Below are 21,114 nucleotides of genomic sequence, written 5' to 3' on the forward strand. Positions count from 1 at the left end.
AGTACTCTGGAATATAAGATCCTAACCCCTTAGTGCTCCCAGGCTCTGAACTCTGGAATTTGTTCCAGATCAGTTCTGCATCATTGCAGGGATTCATTCAAGTGCTCTAAGGCCTCACCAACTGCTATTTATTTGTGCCCCTAATAGCACCATTCTCTCCATGGTAGCCTGGTCCACTCCTTAATCACCCCAATACCTTTCCCATCACATCATTCCATGCAAATGCAGGAAAGGCAGCACCTATACTTTGAAACACTGCTTCTTCATCAGGTGGTTGTGAAGCAGGACCAGAAGACACAGAATATATAGCAAAAGGTTACAGTGATACAATAATACATTGAACAAACCTAGATTGCGAAGTCTTTCATTTTTTAGAATGGATTTGCTGATTTTGGTTCTTTAACATGCAAATCCTTCCTCAATGTCCAAGATTCTAAACCCTCTTTCCAGGTGGAGCAGCAACTTAGCTGTACTTTTTTTTGATTTAGCTTACGCTATTTGTTGCTCACCAGGCTGCCTCCACAGTGCAAAGACCATATGCAGGTTGGGTGGCCACTTTGCAGAACACCTCCACTCTGTCCGAAAGCATGACACCAGGTTTCCGTTGTTATGTCGGTTTAATTCTCTGCCTTGCTCTCATACTGATATTTCTATCCGCAGCTGACTGCACTGTTCCAGTGAGGCTTAACTTGAGCTTCAGGAACAGCATCTCATCTTTCACTCAGATACTTTACAACTCTCTGAATTTAATACTGAGTTCAATAGTTTCAGTAAAACCTGCCCACATTTTGCTCCCTTTTCTTTCCTTGTTTCAATTTTGATTCCCTCAGCCAGCAGCACCTGCTCTATGCACATCTTTCACTTCTTGCCACATCTCCACTCCCCTTTGTCCTGGAGGGCTAGCTTTTCTGATATCCAATCGCTCTTCTCAATTTCAACTTGTCAAGAACCTTCTTTTAAATATTTTCTAATCAACCAAACATCAGAGATGTTATGACACACCTCTGGAGTAAATGGGACTTGAACCAGGGGCCTTCAGCCTCATAGGTAGGGGCACTACCACTGTGTCACTCATTTGTGCCCCACACATTTCATACTCAGAACCTATTATACCTTTAGCTTCTTATTTCTGATGCAAGGTTACAGACCTGCAATGCTGACTCCTTTTCTTTCTATACCGATGCCGAGTATTTTCCAGCATTTTGTTTTTTCAGTATTTCCAGTGTTTTCCATATTCTGCATTTTGATCCCTGATTATACCAATGCTTAACATTTCTGTTCCTTTAAATTTCAAAACAATTTAATGGGATCAGTGCTAGTATCATGTTATAAAGCAATATACCTCATTCACCATGCGCCTTGCATAAGATCATTTATAATATATTGAAGTGGAATAAATGTATTGACATATACATTATTTGGATATTGCTGAAAAATACAACTGGTCAAATATTTTCATCCTGCACAAAGAACTTTAACAAACAAAAGTGTCTTTTTTCAGCAATGCTGTGTTTAAGTGTCAATTGTAGCCATGATTTGGAGGACCTGGTATTGAACTGGGGTGGGCGGAGTTAAAAATCACAACACCAGATTATAGAACATAGAACATAGAACATAGAAGAATACAGCGCAGTACAGGCCCTTCAGCCCTCGATGTTGCGCTGATCAAAGCCCACCTAACCTACACTAACCCACTATCCTCCATATACCTATCCAATGCCCGCTTAAATACCCATAAAGAGGGAGAGTCCACTACTGCTACTGGCAGGGCATTCCATGAACTTACGACTCGCTGAGTGAAGAACCTACCCCTAACATCAGTCCTATATCTACCCCCCCTTAATTTAAAGCTATGCCCCCTTGTAATAGCTGACTCCATACGTGGAAAAAGGTTCTCACTGTCAACCCGATCTAACCCCCTAATCATCTTGTACACCTCTATCAAATCACCCCTAAACCTTCTTTTCTCCAATGAAAACAACCCCAAGTGCCTCAGCCTTTCCTCATAGGATCTTCCTACCATACCAGGCAACATCCTGGTAAACTTCCTCTGCACCCGTTCCAGTGCCTCCACATCCTTCCTATAGTATGGCGACCAAAACTGCACACAATATTCCAGATGCGGCCGCACCAGAGTCTTATACAACTGCAGCATGACCTCAGGACTCCGGAACTCAATTCCTCTACCAATAAAAGCCAGTACGCCATATGCCTTCTTAACTGCACTATTTACCTGGGTGGCAACTTTCAGAGTCAAACAGTTTTATTTGCAAGCACTAGCTTTTGAAACACTGCTTCGTCATCAGGTGGTTGTGAAGCAGGACCATAAGAGACAGAATTTATAGCAAAAGGTTACAGTGATACAATGATACATTGAACAAACCTGGATTGCTAAGTCTTTCATTTTTTAGAATGGATTTGCTGATTTTGGTTCTTTAACATGCAAATCCCAGAACTTCTTTTGAGTCACTTCAAGATAATTTAAGGTTTTATAACAAAAGGTGACAGCTCAGACAATGCCTGAAAGGTGAGAGTCAGACCAATCTTGAGTCTGATTCTTTTTGTTTCCAAAATGGAATTTACAAATATTATATGGATTCACTGCCTGCGTTGACTGCTTGCAGATTCTGCATTTTTGAGCAAAATAGAATGTATCTGCAAATACAAATTCACTCCATAAACTTGTATGTGAGTGTGCGCATGCAGGGGAGAAAGACTGTGAGTGTGAGTGCACGTGACAGAACATGTGTTTGCATGTGTGTAAGCTTGGTAAAGTGTGTGTGTGTGTGTGTGTGTGTGTGAGAGTGAGAGAGTGAGTGAGAGAGAGTGATGGAGCATAAGCATGTGACAGGATGAGTATGGGAGGTGTATGTGTGCGTATGAGAGACCGCTTGCATATGAGAGAGGGCCTGCATGAATGTGAGTGTGAGTGTATGTAAAAGTGTGCTTGTGTGTATGCAAGAGTGTATAGTGCAATGAGGTCCAAACAGACGCTACGACAACGGATGAATGGACACTGCACAACAATCACCGGGGGGGTTGGGGGTGGGGGGGTGGTGTTCCCTCCCAGTTGGGCAATACTTCAGCGGTCAGGGACATTTGGCCTTGGACGTTCAAGTGAACATTCTCCATGGCAGACTTCGGGACAGGCAACAACGCAAAGTGGCCGAGCAGAGGTTAATAGCCAAGTTCAGTACCCAAGAGAATTGCCTCAACTGGTATCTTGGATTCATGTCACACTACAGGTGACCCCATTGCACTATACACTCTCTCGCACACACACATTTTATATACTCCCACACTCATACAGGCCCCCTCTCATACACAAGGTCTCTTTCATATGCATACACATACACCTTCCATACTCACCTTCTCACAGGCCTATGCCCATCATACTCACACACATACTTTACCAAGCTTGCACTCATACAAAAACACACTCTCACGTGCACTCACTGTTATGGACCAGGCCAGACCACTCAAAACATTCATAAGCAGGCAGCCAGACCATAACTTTGCAATTTGTTTCTGTAATTGAACAGTGAAAATTACCCAGATTAAGTTAGCGAGGCTGACTACCAGGTTTTAAACAGAAAAATTTATTGACCAAATTACACAATGAAACACAAAATAACGAACCCCTATAGAACTTAGTGTATCCAAAGTAGACTTAATTATGCTGTTCTGAATATACACAACAGTCCCAGTAAGCAAACCTTCTTGAAACAGTTAAAAAAAAAATGAATGGAACAGAAGCCTACAGGTTGAAGAAAGAATGGGTGGGGGGGTAGGAGACAAAGGTTGGGGGGGAAAAAGAGAGAGAGAGGAGGAAAGGGGGAAAGAGGGGTGGGTGGGAGAGAGAAGATACACTGAGAGAGGAGAGAGAGAGAGAGAGAGAGAGAGAGAGAGAGAGAGAGAGAGAGAGAGAGAGAGAGAGGGGGGAGGGAAAGAGAGCGCCGAAGCCTGTTCATACAGTCCACTATTAAACTTCCCAACGAGTTCTGGACTGAACTAAACTGCTCAGCTAGAGAGTTGACCACTCCCCTTTCATTACACAGGCCACTTCTAAAACATGACCACTTTAGCCTGTGAAAATAAAAAGGCCTCTCAATACCCTTCAATCTCTGTACCAAACCAGACTAATCAGCACCAAGAATGGTTTATTACCCTTCTGAAAAAAATCAAGGACACAGTATCCTTGACAAAAGGAACAGTTTTTTAGAAAAAAAAGAAACCAGCTTTGTGACAACACACATAAAAGTTTTTGGGGTAAATATGTATTTGTAGATACATTCTATTTTGCCCAAAAAATGCAGATCCTGCAAGCAGTCAATGCAGGCAGTGAATCCATATATTTGCAAACTCCACTTTGGAAACAGAACCGGTCAGACTCAAAAGGTGGTATGGTGGCTCAGTGGTTAGCAGTGCTACCTCATAGCGTCCGGGACCTGGGTTTGATTCCCATCTTGGGCGACTGTCTATGTGGAGCTTGCATATTCTCCCAGTGTCTGCATTGGTTTCCTCTGGATGCTATGGTTTCCTTCCATAGTCCAAAGATGTGCAGGCCATGTGAATTGGTCATGCTAAATTGCCCATAGTGTTAGGTACATTAGTCAGGGGTAAATATCAGGAAATGGGTCTGGGTGGGTTACTCTTCAGAGGGGATGGTGTGGACTTGTTAGGCCAAATGGTCTATTTCCAGACCGTAGGGCGTCTAATCTAATCAATTATTGGTTTGACTGACACCTTTCAGGCATTGTCTGAGCGGAGATGTTGCCTTTTGTTATGAAACTTTAAATTATCTTGAGAATGTGACTCAAAAGAATTTCTGGGATTTACGTATTAAAGAACGGAAACCAGCAACTCCATTCTAAGAGATGAAAGACTTAATCTAGGTTTGTTTAATGTATCATTGTATCATTGTGACCTTTTGCTATAAATTCTGTCTCTATGGTCCTGCATCACAACCACCTGATAAAGCAGCAGCACTTCAAAAGCTAGTGCTTCCAAACAAACTTGCTGGACTATAAGCTGGTGTTGTGTGATTTTTAAACTGTGTTTAAGAGGCATTTAGACCACCATATGAACAGGGTGGGAAGAGAGGGATATGGACCATATGCAAGCAGAAGTGATTAGTTTAGAATGGCCTGTTCCTGTGCTGTACTATTCTATGTTCTATACTGGCAAACAACTAAATAAATGATTATACTTTTGAAATGTCAATACTGTGGAAATACTGCGTCAGTCCCTGGATATCACTGTATCCATGTGGTAAAATACAATCCATACTTAGATTAGATTAGATTCCCCACAGTGTGGAGACAGGCCCTTTGGCCCATCAAGTCCATACCGACCCTCCGAAGAGCAACCCATCCTGTACCATTTCCTTCTGACTAATACAACTAACACTACAGGCAATTTCTCATAGCCAATTCACCTGACCTGCACATCTTCGGACTGTGGGAGGAAGCTAGAGCACCCAGAGGAAACCCACACAGACATGGGAAGAATGTGCAAACTCCACACAGCCACCAGAGGCTGGAATTGAACCTGGCACCCTGGTGCTGTGAGGCAGCAGTGCTAACCACTGAGCCACAATGCCACCCCTAAAAAAAGCTCTATTTTTATATCATATTTTTGAATAGTCTGAGGTTAGACAATTAGGAAAATCATTTCAACCCTTCAATGTTAGGGAATTTAAAATTACTTCAGTTACGGAGATTGAACAGACTGGGGTTATTTTCCATCGAGTAGCAGAGGTTGAAAGGGGGAATGATTGAGATGTATAAAATTATGAGGGATGTAGACAGGGCAGGCAGGAAGAAACCTCTCCCCTTGCTGGGGGGAATTATGACCAACGGGCATAACTTTAAGATAAGGGACAGAAGGTACAGAGGAGATGTGAGAAAAAGCTTTTTTTACCCAGAGTGGTGGGAATCTGGAACTCATTGCTTTTAAGGGTGGTAGAGGCAGAAACACACTTAAAATTTAAGAAGTATTTAGATAAGAACTTGTGATGCCAAAGCAAACAAGGCTATGTGCCAAGTGCTGGAAAACGGGATTAGAATAGTGAGGTGGTTGTTGTTTATCAGTGTGAACACAATAGGCTGGACAGTCTTTTTCTGTACAATACATCTTTATGATTCTACTCCAGACCTCTCATAGGTCAGATAACAATTTAGATATACACAACCAGGTGGATGAGGCTACATCCTGAAGAAATGTAGGCACATTTTCAGACCCAAATGAATCAATATATTCTCTCCTATATTCTGCAAGTCATGCATAGTGCAGGTAAATGTTCCAGCACAGATAAACTATTTGCACATTTACAAAAAGGTAGCCTAATGCCCTACAAAAATGGCTCTCCTAAGCACAGCCAGCACCTAGCTTTCTGAATTCAGTGAAGTCACAACAATAGTGCCAACTTACAAATGAAAGTCTGCCAGTATGTGGAACTTTTGAATAAGTGTTGGATAAAATGGTTCACCAAGGATGCTGACAAGATGAGTCAATCGAATACTTGTTGACTGTAAAGTCGGAATCTTTTTGGGTTTTTTAAAAATTGTGAATTCAAATGAGAAAATAAATGTTTTAAAAACCAGATATTACAAGATTTTGGCATGGTTTGAAAGCAAGTAACTTGATTCTCGTTGATACACTCTTTGCAATGCTGTGGGTTATAGCAATGGTTGCAAATGAACTGGAGCCAAAGGGCTATGTCCAAATGGAGCTTTGGTTGGTAACAAACAGTGGATTGGTTCATGGACTAGTGACTAGTTATCAATGATAAAGGTCTTCTGTCTGCAAACAAATGTATGTTTGGCTCTTAGGTAGCTGAACAATGTGTGTCTGTGAGCAAGTTACAGAGAAGCTATTCAGACCACCAGCTCAGGAACTCTCTCGGTTTTCTGCAGGAAGAAAATCTATTTTAAGCCTGAAGCAAAACCAGTTTAACTTTTGTTCAGCAGTTGCTGCATGCTGTGACTTTTAGTCAATAGGTCATAGATCTTTTATCCGTGAACCAGCTGCCCTGTGTCGTTTGGAAATCAGTGGAAGCATTCAGGAAAAGCAAGTTCAAGAAGCAGCATTCTGATCAGCACAAGAACCATCTCAACAGGTCCTGTGAAAAACAACCTCTGAACTGCTTTTGCTTTGTTCCCTTTGTCCATTTCTTCAACATTTTATTTTTTCCGACTACTTACATGTGCAAAGGGCAGTTTTTAAAGGGATTAGAGTTTTAAGTACTAGAGTTGCATGCTCACAGTTCATAACTGTTTACCTGTAGCTAGTGTCTATTTACTGGTATTAACTAGAAGTTTTTGTTAAGTACAGAAACCTGATCTATGCTTTCTGTCAACCGAAATAAGATAGGCAAACTGGGGAATCTGAGTACTGTTTGAAATCTGCAACTTATCTGACAACTCGAGTAGCATGGCTTGATTTCCAGCACAACACCCCAGTGAGTCATGACATACTCCATGAATTACAGGTTTGGCACTTGTCTGTTACAGTGCATGTGATCCTTCACCAAGATTCTGACAAGATACCTCTGTATCTCAGATGGCACCATAAGTGGCAACTTGTAAACTTTGCACTGTACTTCTGTGAGTACATGTGAAAATATATTTAATTTAAGAAGAAATCTTACCATACTTGAAAACTACCTCTCTCTTTTCAAAATATGAACAGCAGTGTGATTTACGGACAACCGCATAAATCTTTTGCTGCTTAATGTATAAACTATATGGTCAGTGCATACTTATTAGAAGAGGTGGTAGTTGACTAATGCAGTAAAATTCTTTCCTGGTGCAGTAGCAAGCTGTGCAGGAATGTAACGATTCTGTTCCAGAAATGGAAACAGTACATGTACAGCAAATTGTGCGGAAATGGAAGTGTCACGGTGAATCACTATGGTTTCCTACAATAACATTACTGTTCCAACAAATCATAGCAAATTCTAAATTAGCACATCATATTAAACACCTCCAAGAAACATACACTACTTCAAAAGAAACTCTACAAGAATGGAGTGCAACTGCATGACTCCAGTACTGATGAAGTAATATTTTACAATGTGCCGATCAGATGGTGAATACTATCTTTGTTTACAATTTTGAAGTGCTTCTGCACAAAAAGGGATCACCAAACCACTTAAAACCAGACATGAATCTTGGAAGGTGGAAGCACTTGGTGAATGCGAAATGTTTATGTCTCATTCCAATTCAATTGCCTTCAAGAATTATTAGCAGGGTTCCAGCGAGTCAGGAGTCAGAGGATACAGTTTTGTATAGTGAGAGGTAAATAATCTCCTATAGCAGTGCTCATGTAAAATAAAATTTCTTCTTATAACTGTCACTGCCACATTCCCATTCTTTATTATTTTCATCTCCCTTTTCATCACTTAGTTTGTATGCCATCTTTATCTACCTTCAGATATCACACTTTCCATCTTGTACTCCTATTAAAGTCCCTTCATTCATCCACTCAATTTCCTTGTCAAGCAAACAATAGGTAAGGATATGGAGGCTGGAAATCTGGAAACACTGTTTCCATTTCACCCTCGGTTGACTCTGTATGGAGCTTGCACATTCTGCCTGTGCCTGTGAGTTTCCTTTGGGTACTCCGGTTTCCTCCCAAAGACCAAAGATGTGCAAGTTAGGTAATTTAGCTGTGTTAAATTGCCCATAGCATGCAGGCTAGGTGGGTTAATCATGGGAAATGTAGGGTAACAGGGATAGAATGGGGCAGTGGGCCTGGGTGAGCTGCTCTTTGGAGGGTTGATACGGACTTAATGGGCCAAATGGCCTTCTTCCACACTGTTTGGACTGTACGCAAATTCTGTAGAAAATATGAGGCTTTAGGGCACTTGAGGTAAAAAGAAATAGGGCTGCAAGTACAGAGGATTTTAAAATATTCTTTTACAGGAATTGGGTCAGTATTTTTGCTAATTGCCCTGGAGAAGGTCGTAGTGAAACACCTTCTTGAACTCATGTAGTCCATGTGATGTAGGTACATCCCACAGCACCACTGGGAAATTAGATCTATAATTTTGATTGATAATGCAGTGAAGGAACAGTGATATATTTCTAAGTCAGGATGGTGTTTGGCTTGGAGGGAAACTTTGGTGCATCCCTGAGAATGATGTCCTTCCCAAGAAAAACTTACTGAATTTCCAACAGGATTCATGTCATTTTAATGCATGTTTACAACAGCTTTTATTAGCTTTGCTGCTGTTGCATTAAATATTCTATTATTTCATGGGATGTAATTCTTTAAAGAAACAACACGGTCAACACCAAGCAATCCTGAAAACAAATTACTCATACAATTGTCTTAATATGATTAGTGACAGTTTTCTTTTCATTGCTCATCTTCTTTTCAGAAGAGCAATTTGATTTTGTGTGGGGAGTTTGGTGTCTTGATAGCTTGCATGCGATCCTCAGGTTATGAGAACAGCCTTCACTCTTTCCCCAGCCTCACTTAAAATATGTGATGGTCAAACCCCAGACGTTTACAGATTGGTTTTCTGGAATTTTCTGCTGGAACAGCTGAAAGGCAATATGGTTCTTCATCCTTCTTTCAATTAGAAGGAAGTTAACTTAAAAATATAATTGGCATGATCTAGATTTTACAGGAAGCTTAAAGCAACAACAAACATAGCATCCCTACAGTGCAGAGGCTATTTGGCCAATCAAGTCTGCATCAATCCTCTGAAGAACATCCCATGCAGATCTAGCAACACCACCTCCCACACCCTATCCCTGCAACCCTGGTTTAGCCCACCTAGCCTGCACATCCCTGGACACTATAGGGCAATTTAGCATGGCCATGCCACCTTACCTGCACATCTTTGGGCTGTGGGAGAAAAACGGAGCATCTGGAGGAGACCTAGACATGGGGAGAACCGCAAACTCCACACAGTCACCTGAGGCTGGAATAGGACTCAGGTCCTAGCACTGTTGCAGCGGTGCTAATCATTGTGCCACCATGCAGTCCAATATAGAATATAACCTAAAAGCATTCAGAAACAATTACCAAAGCAGGTACAGCTTTAAAAAAAAGGAGAAATACAATGTTTTGGCTCAGGAGTGCAGTTAAAGACTACTATTTCTGACTAGTTTACGTTTGAGTTCACTCATTTTGAAAGGTAACGTACTCCAGTAAAGTGATAGATTTCTGCACCTAAGTCTCTGTTGCTGTGAAAAGCAGCAGGGATGAGAAGGTGAACAAAGTAAAAGGGTGGTTAAAAAGACATACAGGAAAGACTAAAGTGGCAGAATTTCAAGAAAATGTGAAATTGTGACAGGTGACAACTTGTGGGTGGGTAGCAAGATACTTAGCAACACAAAGAGGTGGTAACAATTCACTAAGCACAGTGAGGGCAGCAAGAACGGATATATTATCATACATTTTCTATTTCCTAATGCAGGATTTGGTAAGGATCTGAAGAGAAAACTGTCCGGAGCTTGTGCTTGGAACAGCCTCTAAAGGCCAATCTTCACTGAGATCATCACACAGGCATTGAAATACAGGCTGAAAAATAGGGCTTACTATGGTAAATATGGTTAAAAGACCATTGTGTTAACAAATTTGATAAAGTGTTCTTTTATAGTCCTGACATCATGTACATTCTCAAGTTGGCCTCGGGCCATATCGTTGATAATACCCATGGGAAAGCTACAACATTCTGCTGTATTTGCTGGAACATCTTACTGAGCCTTCTGCTGTTGTACATTTCCCAAAGGAAATAATAATTTATTTTCTAGTTTGAGTTTGTCTGTCTCTATGTAGGCACACATGTATATTCTTGTGTCACCAAATTCATATTTATATTTCACCTCAGTGAAAGTGCACCCCCCCTCAAGAAAAATTAAACCCACTGCTTCTTAGAAGAATATATAAGTCATACAAATATGATTAGTGTATACAATTAGAGCTGATCAAACCTGGTTTTGGAAACATTATTCAAATTGACATTAATATTTATATCGCCAGTGTCATTTACATAATCCAAATCCATGGTTAGGTTTCTATGCTAATATAAATAAATGTGAAGCATCTATCAGAGTGAAAGCTGAAGAAACCATTGGCTAAAATATTATGCTGTTCATGCTCACTTCCTAGACAAGATAAATGTCCAACATTATGTTATACTACTTTACCTTCAGAGTCTAAAGTGTGTTTTTTATTGGAGCTCAGGAAGTAGGACTGAGACAAATCATTAAAATATTTTAAAAATTCTTAACACTGACAGAGAAACCATTGTCAGTTACATTATAAATCAGTACAAATTACTCAAGGCTAAATACTATTTTAACTGCAAATATTACAGCAAGCATACTTACTGAGATGCTTCATGGTAAAATATTTTTTGCCTGTATAAAGTACTTACCTCAATAATGCTGGAAAATAGATATCAAGAAAAGAACTTATGCAGCTCCCCTTACACTGCAGTTCATCTGCAAGAAAAAAAAATCAGGAATTCCACATGAGACAGCATGAAACAGAAATATTTTCCTGCCATTTATCTTGATGATCTATGCACCATGCTATACCAGTGAACACAGTACCTTCCTCACAATCAAAGCTGCCCTTTGGCAACATTACAGGGCGATGGTCATTTCTAGATAGCAGATTCACGCAATCCTTCAATTAAATGAAAGGTTCACATGTAGCAGGAGTCAGGCAGTATTAACAAGAAAACCAAATTAGTTAGAAAAAAAGCAAATAACAGGCACCTGTTTACATTTCTTTTACAAAGCAGAACTCACACAATTAGTCCTTATCTGGGAGTCATGGATGCAAATGAATCAGCTACAAACCAGCTGATGTGTTGGCTGCCTGCATCAAACCAATGTGAGAGAAGCAGTTCAAGAGAGGTCATTCAACACACCATACAGTCAGTCATGATTTCTTCATAAATCATTATGTCAATGTTTTTGTTTTAAGTGAATTTATTTAAAATACATGAATATAAACAAGACAGCAACCGAGACAAGCCTGTTTAAATTGGAGTAATTAACTTTCCCCTCTCAGGTGATTTCCCCACTGTATTTCCCCAGGCTCTGCAGTATGATGAGATTCTGTGGCTGGGTTTTGAGCATTAGGCAGGTGCAGAGCAAATGAATTAGAATTCTGTATGGTTAAATTATTCAGCTACATGGACTGGGATAAAAAAACAATACTTGCTTATTGCTGTGCTAAACAGACACAAAGATTAGTTTTGAGTCATACATGCTCTTCTTTAACAGGAAACATTTTTGTTAGGGAGGAGACAGAAAAAAATCATTTTCGCAGGCATTTTTAACATTTTATGTATTTCTGGAATCCATTTTAATAATTTATAAATAATTTTAATTCTGAATATTAAAGTAAGTTTTTGGAGAGTCTCTTGGAATAAAAGATGATACTGTAACTACAAAAATATTAAACTTTTCAAGTTGAAAGTCTACTAGGGATGGAATCTGTCAATACCAGGTATGACAATATGTTGTCCTGTGAGTGAACCACAACTAATTTGTAGCTTCTCTTGTGGATAAGTTTACTATACAAAACAATGAGTGAATGCATAACTTTTCTCAATATGGGACACTAATCAACAAATTCATAAACATTGAGAAACTTCTGTTTGGAGTTCTGTTCTGTTTGGAAGGTAGCCCAAAGTGAAAATCCTAAAATTGGAGAAGTCAACCTGTTATATTCCTACAAGTTCTATACATACAGACTAGCAGTATTAGTTTTAAACCTGTTTGCCTAATTGAAGAAATGATGTAGATTATGGAAACCCCAAAATCTGGGTGATAGAACAGAAACAAAGAATCTTCATAAAAAAGGGTGCATAGAAATTTTCTATTTACCTTGAGGGATTGAACAATGTTTGAGGAATATTTAATATCTGATTTTCTTGACTTTCCAATTGAAATGACAAAAATCTTAATCGTTTTTTTCTCACTTGTTTGTCCAGCCCTGCTGGATTCTCAATACAATACGTGTAGCTAGGTAGTTATTATTCATCTTCATAAAACAAAGAACTTCATATAAATGTAGATGTTCCACTGCACCAAGTTTATGCATTATCAAAATGGACCTGCTGAATGTTTATATTACCTTGACTAATCTTGGGCCATCACAATGTGTTTCACAGCTAAAAAACACCTTGAGAATTGTTTTAATGCAGGGATAAGCCTGAATTAATCCAACAGAATTTTAAGCAGAATGCAGAAAACCTGTGATTCCATTCTGTGCTTTGTTGCAGTGGTTAATACAATAAGTTTTAATAAGTGGAATAAAATGGCAGTTGCAACACTTACTTACCAATGTAATTTTCAGAGTTGATCTTATTGGTCTCTAGGTGTAAATACTGGACTAATTTCTTCCTTTTTATGCCATTTTCAGAATGCCTTTGCATCCTGTTAATGCATATTATTTGATTCATTTTGAAATCTAAGGTTGTCTTGAACTCGTGAAACTAATGTGTTTAAGCTATAAGTGAGGAAAATTAACTTATGCATAATTCTGTGTAAAAACTTATCTGTCAAAAAAGCATCTAAATTTTTATTGCAAGTAGACAGTGAAAATGCAAGTTACATTGTGGTTTACTACGAACATGACTCAGCTAACAGTATCATACTGGTCCCAGTCTCATCCTCAAGTGGGTCCACTGCAATCTTCAGTTTTTTTTTGTTTTAATTCACTGACTGAATTTCATCAGTAAATTTCCCACAACTCAAAACTGAGCAGCCATAGGTGCTGTGAGCCATTAGCAGCATAAGATCTGTACTCAACTACAAATCATAACGTCATGGCAATGTACATCCTCCACTCTAGTATCATGATCAAGCCAGGAGATCAATCCTGCCTCAGTGGACAGTGCAGGTGAGTATGACAAGAGAAGAACAAAGCAAAGCTTAAAGGCATGAGGGGTCAGCCTGATGAGGCTGTAACACAAGATTACAGATGCCAAATAGCAAAATGTCATGTGATTGGCAGGGCTAAGAGACTCCACAACCAATAAAACGGATTGAAGTTTTACAGTCCTTCTGCAGCTAATCCACTTCCTTATAAGATAAGCAATGTATAAAACAAAGGGGATTGACAAAGTGGGGCTTTCTAGATTGAGACATCATTGTTTTAGAAAACTGGGTAGCAGATTTAAGACATGGATGATGAGAAATTGCATCTGTCAAAGGTTCATAAATCTATGGAATTCACTGTCCCAGAGTACAGTGGATGCTGAGACATCGATTAAGTTTGAGGTGGAGGCAACGATTTTTAATTAGTAACAGGTTGAAGGTAATGGAGAGGTGGCAGGAAAGTGAAGTTGAGGCTAAGATGAGATCAGCCATGATCATATCAAATGTCAAGGCAGACTTGAGGAGATGAATTAACTACTACTCCTCCTAGTTCTTTTGCTCCTTTTGTAGTCAGCATCACCAGGAGAAGTGGCTGCTATCGACAGTGTGCTCATAAGCAGCCTGGGATTTCCAATGATCCGTAAGACTAGAGGTGAGGGAGTGCAGGATGGGAGTCACCGGCAAGTGTCGCACAGGGGTGTCAGAGGTATGATCATGAGGCTATCCTTCTGTAGTTTCCCTCTTCTAAATGGTCCCTCAATTGGATAAAGAGTGCCTTATAATCATGGACCCCATACCCCTGGTTCAGAGTGGCCTTTAGGAGATCTTGAAAAACCTGGCGTCTCTCACTTAATCCCTGTCCCAAACGTGTACTGTGGTGGGCTCAAGGGATAATGGATGTCAGCAAGTTAATTCATAGGCCTATTAGACATCCAACAGCCAGCAATCCAGTGTTAGCTCCTTTCATCCTCAGATTTAAAATGCAGGCCTTCCGTGGAATGTATTTCAATCATTGCTTATACCTCTAATATTTTAGATTAAATCTCAAATGTGGCACATAAGGGATTTTTAAAAAATCTAAATGCATACAATCACAAGGAATATATTAGAAGTATCCCAAAAGGGTTTGAAAAACATTTGAGTAATCCAATTCTGTTTCTTCTTAACTTGATAAATTTTCTTTGCCTAACAATCTGATTCTTTGCTCTTTAAATTTAAAATTCCAACAAAAAGAACACATTTAACACTGACTTTGTTTCACATTTTAAGTGCAATAGACAATAAGTATATGCATATATATAATCTTTAATATGTTAATTCACAATTTTCCAGTGACTCTGCTCACTAGAATTCAGAAAATGCATTGTTTTACTCAGCACAAATGATTTATGCAATATAAATGGTGGACAGCAAAACAAGCAGCAGGAAATCAGTAGACAACCTTGTGATCTTGTGTAACTATAGCATTAACCTTTTATCCAATCACACAGGAGTGTGCCACAGCAGGAAGGCAAAAGGAGAGAAAAACAAACTCTCAAGCAGCTGCCAAGTCAATAAAGCACCTCCACATCAAAGTAAACAAGGAACAGATGAGGGACAAAATCTGCTTCTATTGGAATATGCAATGTTAAATTCCAGCACAAAGATATTCTAATTAATAAGTTTCTTTTATTATCTACATGCTGCACAAATTAGTGTTTCTGGTGTACAATTTCATGAAACAGGAGGGTATACTTTGAAGCAGTCAGCCTTAATTTTACGGTCATTAAACTTTATAGTGCTGAAGTTACAGTTTTCTGAAAAAAGAACGAAGGGTGTGCTGGTGATTTAATTCTGTGATTGTATTTTTTTCTTCTGTGAAAATTATCTGTCAGCAGCCTTGATTATCTTTTTATGCTGCTTCATTATTTCAAAGAGAAGGGGATTTAACCCTGCTGCTCTGACCAACCTCAATCAATATCACAGAAACAAATTATTTGGTCATTGCCACAATGCTATTTGTGACACCTTGCTGTGGGCAAACTGGCTGCCATGTTGCTGACATCAGAAGAGTGACTAAACTTCAAATATTCTTCCCTAAACGTAAAACACATCTGGACATGAACACCGAATGGAGAATTCACCAAAGTAGTATACAGGAAAGCCACACACACAGACCAAATCCTGAACTACGAAAGCAACCACCCCAACACACACAAAATAAGTTGTATCAAGACACTGTTCGAAACGGCCACAACACATTGTAGTATACCAGAACTGCAAAAAGAGGAAGAAGAACACCTATAGAATATATTCGCCAAAAACGGATACCCCCACAATTTCATCAACAGATGCCTAAGGGAAAGACAACGGAATGAGGATATGCCACAACCCAAAGGACTAGCCACACTACCATACATCACAAACATTTCTGAACTGACAGCCAGACTACTGCGACCACTAGGACTCATAACAGCACACAAACCAACAGCCACTCTCAGATAACAACTCACCAGGACGAAGGACCTGATACCCAGCATGAGCAAAACCAATGTAGTATACAAAATCCCATGCAAGGGCTGCACAAAACACTACATAGGACAAACAGGAAGACAGCTAACCATCCACATCCATGAACACCAACTAGCCACGGAACGACACGACCAGCTATCCTTAGTAGCCACACACACAGATGACAAGCAACATGAATTCGACTGGGACAAGACTACTATTATAGGACAAGCCAAACAGAGAACAGCCAGGGAATTCCTAGAGGCATGGCACTCATCCACAGATTCAATCAATAAGCACATCGACCTGGACCCAATATACCTTCCCTCTGCAGCGGACAGCTGGAACTGACAACCGGTAGCGGCAGATACAAATCACTATAAATGCCGAAGGAAACATCACAGAAGCGCTTCACAGAAGGCTCCCAAGCACTGAGGATGTCACCTAGACAGGGGATGAAACATCTGCAACACAAATTCCCAGCTCGGCGAACAGAACCACAACATCTCGATATCTTACAGTCATGAAAAATAATATATAAATGCAAGTCTTCATTTTCCATCTATGCATCTGAATTGTTAAAAATTTGGGTCATAGCAACAGTAGCATTATATCATTGTTGCATGAGTCCTTAGTGCCTTTCATTTAGTGTTATTCATTTACCTGTAAAAGAAAAGTCACCATAGACTTACTGGACCATAGGACTGCTCCCTCATCAGAGGGACACGACAGGTGATTTGACCTGAGGGTCATCATGTCTCAGGGAGGGAAGACATTCAGAGGAACAGTCCTTCATGGTAACCTTAGCTGGTGCAGAATTGAATCCATGCTGCTGTCATCACTGCGTCACAAACCATATATCCGGCCAAGTGAATTATACAGCCTACTGGTATGCCTGTATTGCCAAAGATCTAACTATGAAGCACAAGTTATAGTAATAGTACAGCATTGCAATCTGAACTGAATATATGCATTAGTCTAATCTTCTCTAATACAGACTGAGAAATAATGCTAAGACGAGATCAAACATGAAGCATGATCGGACTCGCCAAGTTCAATTATCTCAACTTCCCAAAATATTAACAAATGATTCCCCTAAGTAATGATCTTACTCGCATAAGTTCGAACAGTTCTACATAAAAAATAAGAAAGTGCAGATGCTTGAAATCTGAAATAAAAACAGGAACTTCTGGAGAAACTCATCAGATCAAGCAACACCTATAGAGAGAAAAAGTGTTCACATTTTGCATCCAATAAAGTACTTCTTCGGAACTTTGCACTTTGTTTTTCTTTCTAACAAGTCTCCTGTATTCTATTCTGAGCCAGACAACAACAGCCAACTCTTGCTGTATTTCATTTAAAATCTGTTAGATGGTTTCTGCTGGTTTCCTATCATTCACATGCCATGGGTAAGTCTTGTGACAGACAACCCCTGCTGAGTGACCAGAACCAAGAAGCTCTCAACATAATGTGTGTAAGCTCTTCAATATAGAGACAGGTTAATGAATTATTTATTGTTTACAATTTTGGTGAAACCATTTTAATACCTAGCCCATTAGTATTTTAAACATTTGAGACCTCAGATGTTTTGCAAAAAAACCTGTGATTACAATTTGCTATAGTTTATAGTTAATCATTTCCAAATACTTTTGAAGGGAAAGTGGTAAAAAGTAAGTTCAAATATTACAGAAGCATTTTTCTTTGTTTGAAATTCAGATGCATAATAAAATAGTGAACAAAAATGACATGGGGATAAGTCTGGATAAGATTTTAACTCCAAACCCATTTACACTGAGGAAATGGAAATCGGCTGCTAAAGATAGGAGAGGTTTATAGTAAGTGATCTGGGCAAAGACAGCATTGGAATAATTCTTGGATCCTTAAGTGCCCTTGAGCTGAATGGCATGCTAGGCCATTTTAGAAAGTGGTTATGAATCAACAGCATTGCTGTAGGTGTGGCATTGAATGAAGGTACAGGTCATTCTGTTATGATGTGTGTTTCATCAACATGAATTCACTGTAATGCAGTTGACTACTTGGGTAAGCTGTTTCTACAGTGCAACTACTTAAAATGTGAGTTAACTATAATGCGATTACAGTGCCAACACTTCAAGCGCTGTTTCTAAAGTGTAATTTTTCTATAACACAGGATTGCACAAGAAGAACTAACTGTAATGTAAATAGTGCACTTAATCTCATGAGACAGCTTATGCTGCTCTGCAACACCAGATTTACCGCCAGTGGCCAATCTAAAAATTGAACTCTTATAACTACAGACTGTGTATACCCTTTATACAAGAACAGTAAAGGTACTTGCTGAAAAACTCACTTTGTCAGTACAACTAATTATGTTACAGCTAACGGCAACTCCATATAATGGTGTGTACAATAGGAAGCATGACTTGGCAAATGTTCCTTGTGGGTATGCAGTGGCAGAAAGAAATAGCTACCTTCAGTAATTGAAATGAAATACCGTGATAGCAGAATTGCAGTACTATATATGATCATGTCGCAAATGCCAACTGTTGATATGTCAATCACTATAAAGCCTCCTTAAATGGTCACTACCACAGAGTTCTGACACAGATACTCTCAGGGTTAATGTAATGGTGAAGTCTGAAGCATTGTGTGGGCCTCTCTCAAATTAAGATTCTATTTTGATATTTAGTTAAGATACTTCAGCAATTCACTGTCCTATCCATTGCTAAGACAACTCCAAATATGTGCAGTGAACAAATGTCAAAGATGGAGCAGTACATTACAATATCTGCACTGGTTTGAAAATATGAAATTCCTTTCCTGAAGGATTTGTCCAGTTGACTTTCCAAATAAAATATGGAATTTTGTATTCCTGAAAAAATGTAGCAGCTTCTACAATGGTAGATATTTCCTTTATTTCTGTCTTATTCAAATTCTCCCAACAGCAGGAACACCTCAAACACAAAGTATGGCATCAGGCGAGGAAATTACTAACTGTTGCAGGCCAAGGTCAACCCATACCGGAAGAGAACGAACTGAAAATGCTAAAAATGTGAAACAAAAACAGAAATTGCTGGAGAAACTCAGCAGGCCTGGCAGCATCTGTGGAGAGAAAACAGAGACATGTTTTGGGTCAGTGACATAATCTAATAAAGGGTCACTGGACCCGAAACATTACTACGGCCAGATTGGGGAGAGAAAGCAGAGTCAATCAGAAGGCAAATTGTGCTTTGACTTGAGCTGAACCAGCAATTTTTTCAAGCTGGGTTACTACTTCATACTCAGCTCGATTTCTTTGGTTTTATCGCCACAATCCTGTATACTGTTTTAATTCATGTTGCACTGAAAACTTCACCAAATTATATCTTTCTCTTGAATAATGTCCAGTGTAATACTATTTAGTTCTTACTAAGACTTTTATCTCATGTCATAACTTCGCATTTTTCCATTTTAAGTCCCATTAACAAGCAGTATCTTTTGCTTCAACTAAGGGTTATTTAACAAAAATCAACATGGGCCATGTTGTACAAAGATGTTCACCGGAGAGGAAACATGCAAAATGGAGATTCAATGTGTTTGTACATCTCAGTTATCTGTAAGAATAATAGGGTGGTTAGAACATAGCAAAATACAGCACAGTACAGGCCCCTTGGCCCTCGATGTTACGCTGATCCAAGCCCACCTAACCTACATGTGCCCACTATCCTCCATATGTCTATCCAATGCCAGTTTAAATGTCCATAAAGAGAGAGAGTCCACCACTGCTACTGGCAGGGCATTCCATGAACTCACGACTCGCTGAGTAAAGAATCTACCCCTAACATCTGTCCTATACCTACCACCCCTTAATTTAAAGCTATGCCCCCACGTAATAGCTGACTCCACACGTGGAAAAAGGTTCTCACAGTCAACCCTATCTAAACCCCTAATCATCTTGTACACCTCTATCAAGTCACCCCTAAACCTTCTTTCCTCCAATGAAAACAGCCCCAAGTGCCTCAGCCTTTCCTCATACGATCTTCCTACCTTATCAGGCAACATCCTGGTAAACCTCCTTACAGATTAGATTAGATTAGATTACTTACAGATTAGATTACTTACAGTGTGGAAACAGGCCCTTCGGCCCAACAAGTCCACACTGCCCCGCCGAAGCGTAACCCACCCATACCCCTACATCTACATCTACCCCTTACCTAACACTACGGGCAATTTAGCATGGCCAATTCACCTGACCTGCACATCTTTGGACTGTGGGAGGAAACCGGAGCACCCGGAGGAAACCCACGCAGACACGGGGAGAACGTGCAAACTCCACACAGTCAGTCGCCTGAGGCGGGAATTGAACCCGGGTCTCCGGCGCTGCGAGGCAGCAGTGCTAACCACTGTGCCACCGTGCCGCCCACTCTGCATCCATTCCAGTGTCTCCACATCCTTCCTATAGTATGGCAACCAAAACTGCACACAATACTCCAGATGTGGCTGCACCAGAGTCTTATACAACTGCAACATGACCTCAGGACTCCGGAACTCAATTCCTTTACCAATAAAAGCCAGTTCGCCAAATGCCTTCTTCACCGCACTATTCACCTGGGTGGCAACTTTCAGAGATCTGTGTACATGGACACCAAGATCCCTCTGCTCATCCACACTACCAAGTATCCGACCATTAGCCCAGTACCCCATCTTTTTGTTACTCATACCAAAGTGAATCACCTCACACTTACCCACATTGAACTCTATTTGCCACCTTTCTGCCCAGCTCTGCAGCTTATCTATATCCCGCTGTAAC

At 39.9% G+C, this 21,114-nt stretch overlaps 1 protein-coding gene across 13 annotated transcripts in view; it reads right to left on the reverse strand.

Annotated features, from left to right (window-relative positions):
- LOC140483308 (serine/threonine-protein kinase PAK 5-like) overlaps positions 1–21,114 on the reverse strand; it is a 203,182-nt gene that overhangs the window by 97,295 nt on the left and 84,773 nt on the right. For 4 of the 13 annotated variants that reach the window (XM_072581483.1, XM_072581484.1, XM_072581485.1 and 1 more), the window contains 2 exons: positions 11,396–11,462; positions 9,844–10,014 (listed from right to left, as the gene is read on the reverse strand). The exons of 2 other annotated variants lie outside the window; for them this stretch is intronic. In XM_072581483.1, coding sequence (XP_072437584.1) covers positions 9,844–9,880 — 37 coding nt within the window. In that variant the 5' untranslated portion in view covers positions 9,881–10,014; positions 11,396–11,462. Of the gene's footprint in view, positions 1–9,843; positions 10,015–11,395; positions 11,463–11,573; positions 11,630–11,774; positions 11,796–21,114 lie in introns of those variants that run through there. 7 more of the 13 variants (XM_072581488.1, XM_072581490.1, XM_072581489.1 and 4 more) reach the window with 4 other exon arrangements.

The sequence above is a fragment of the Chiloscyllium punctatum genome, chromosome 11 (genome assembly GCF_047496795.1).
Source record: "Chiloscyllium punctatum isolate Juve2018m chromosome 11, sChiPun1.3, whole genome shotgun sequence".
NCBI classification, from domain to species: Eukaryota; Metazoa; Chordata; class Chondrichthyes; order Orectolobiformes; family Hemiscylliidae; genus Chiloscyllium; species Chiloscyllium punctatum.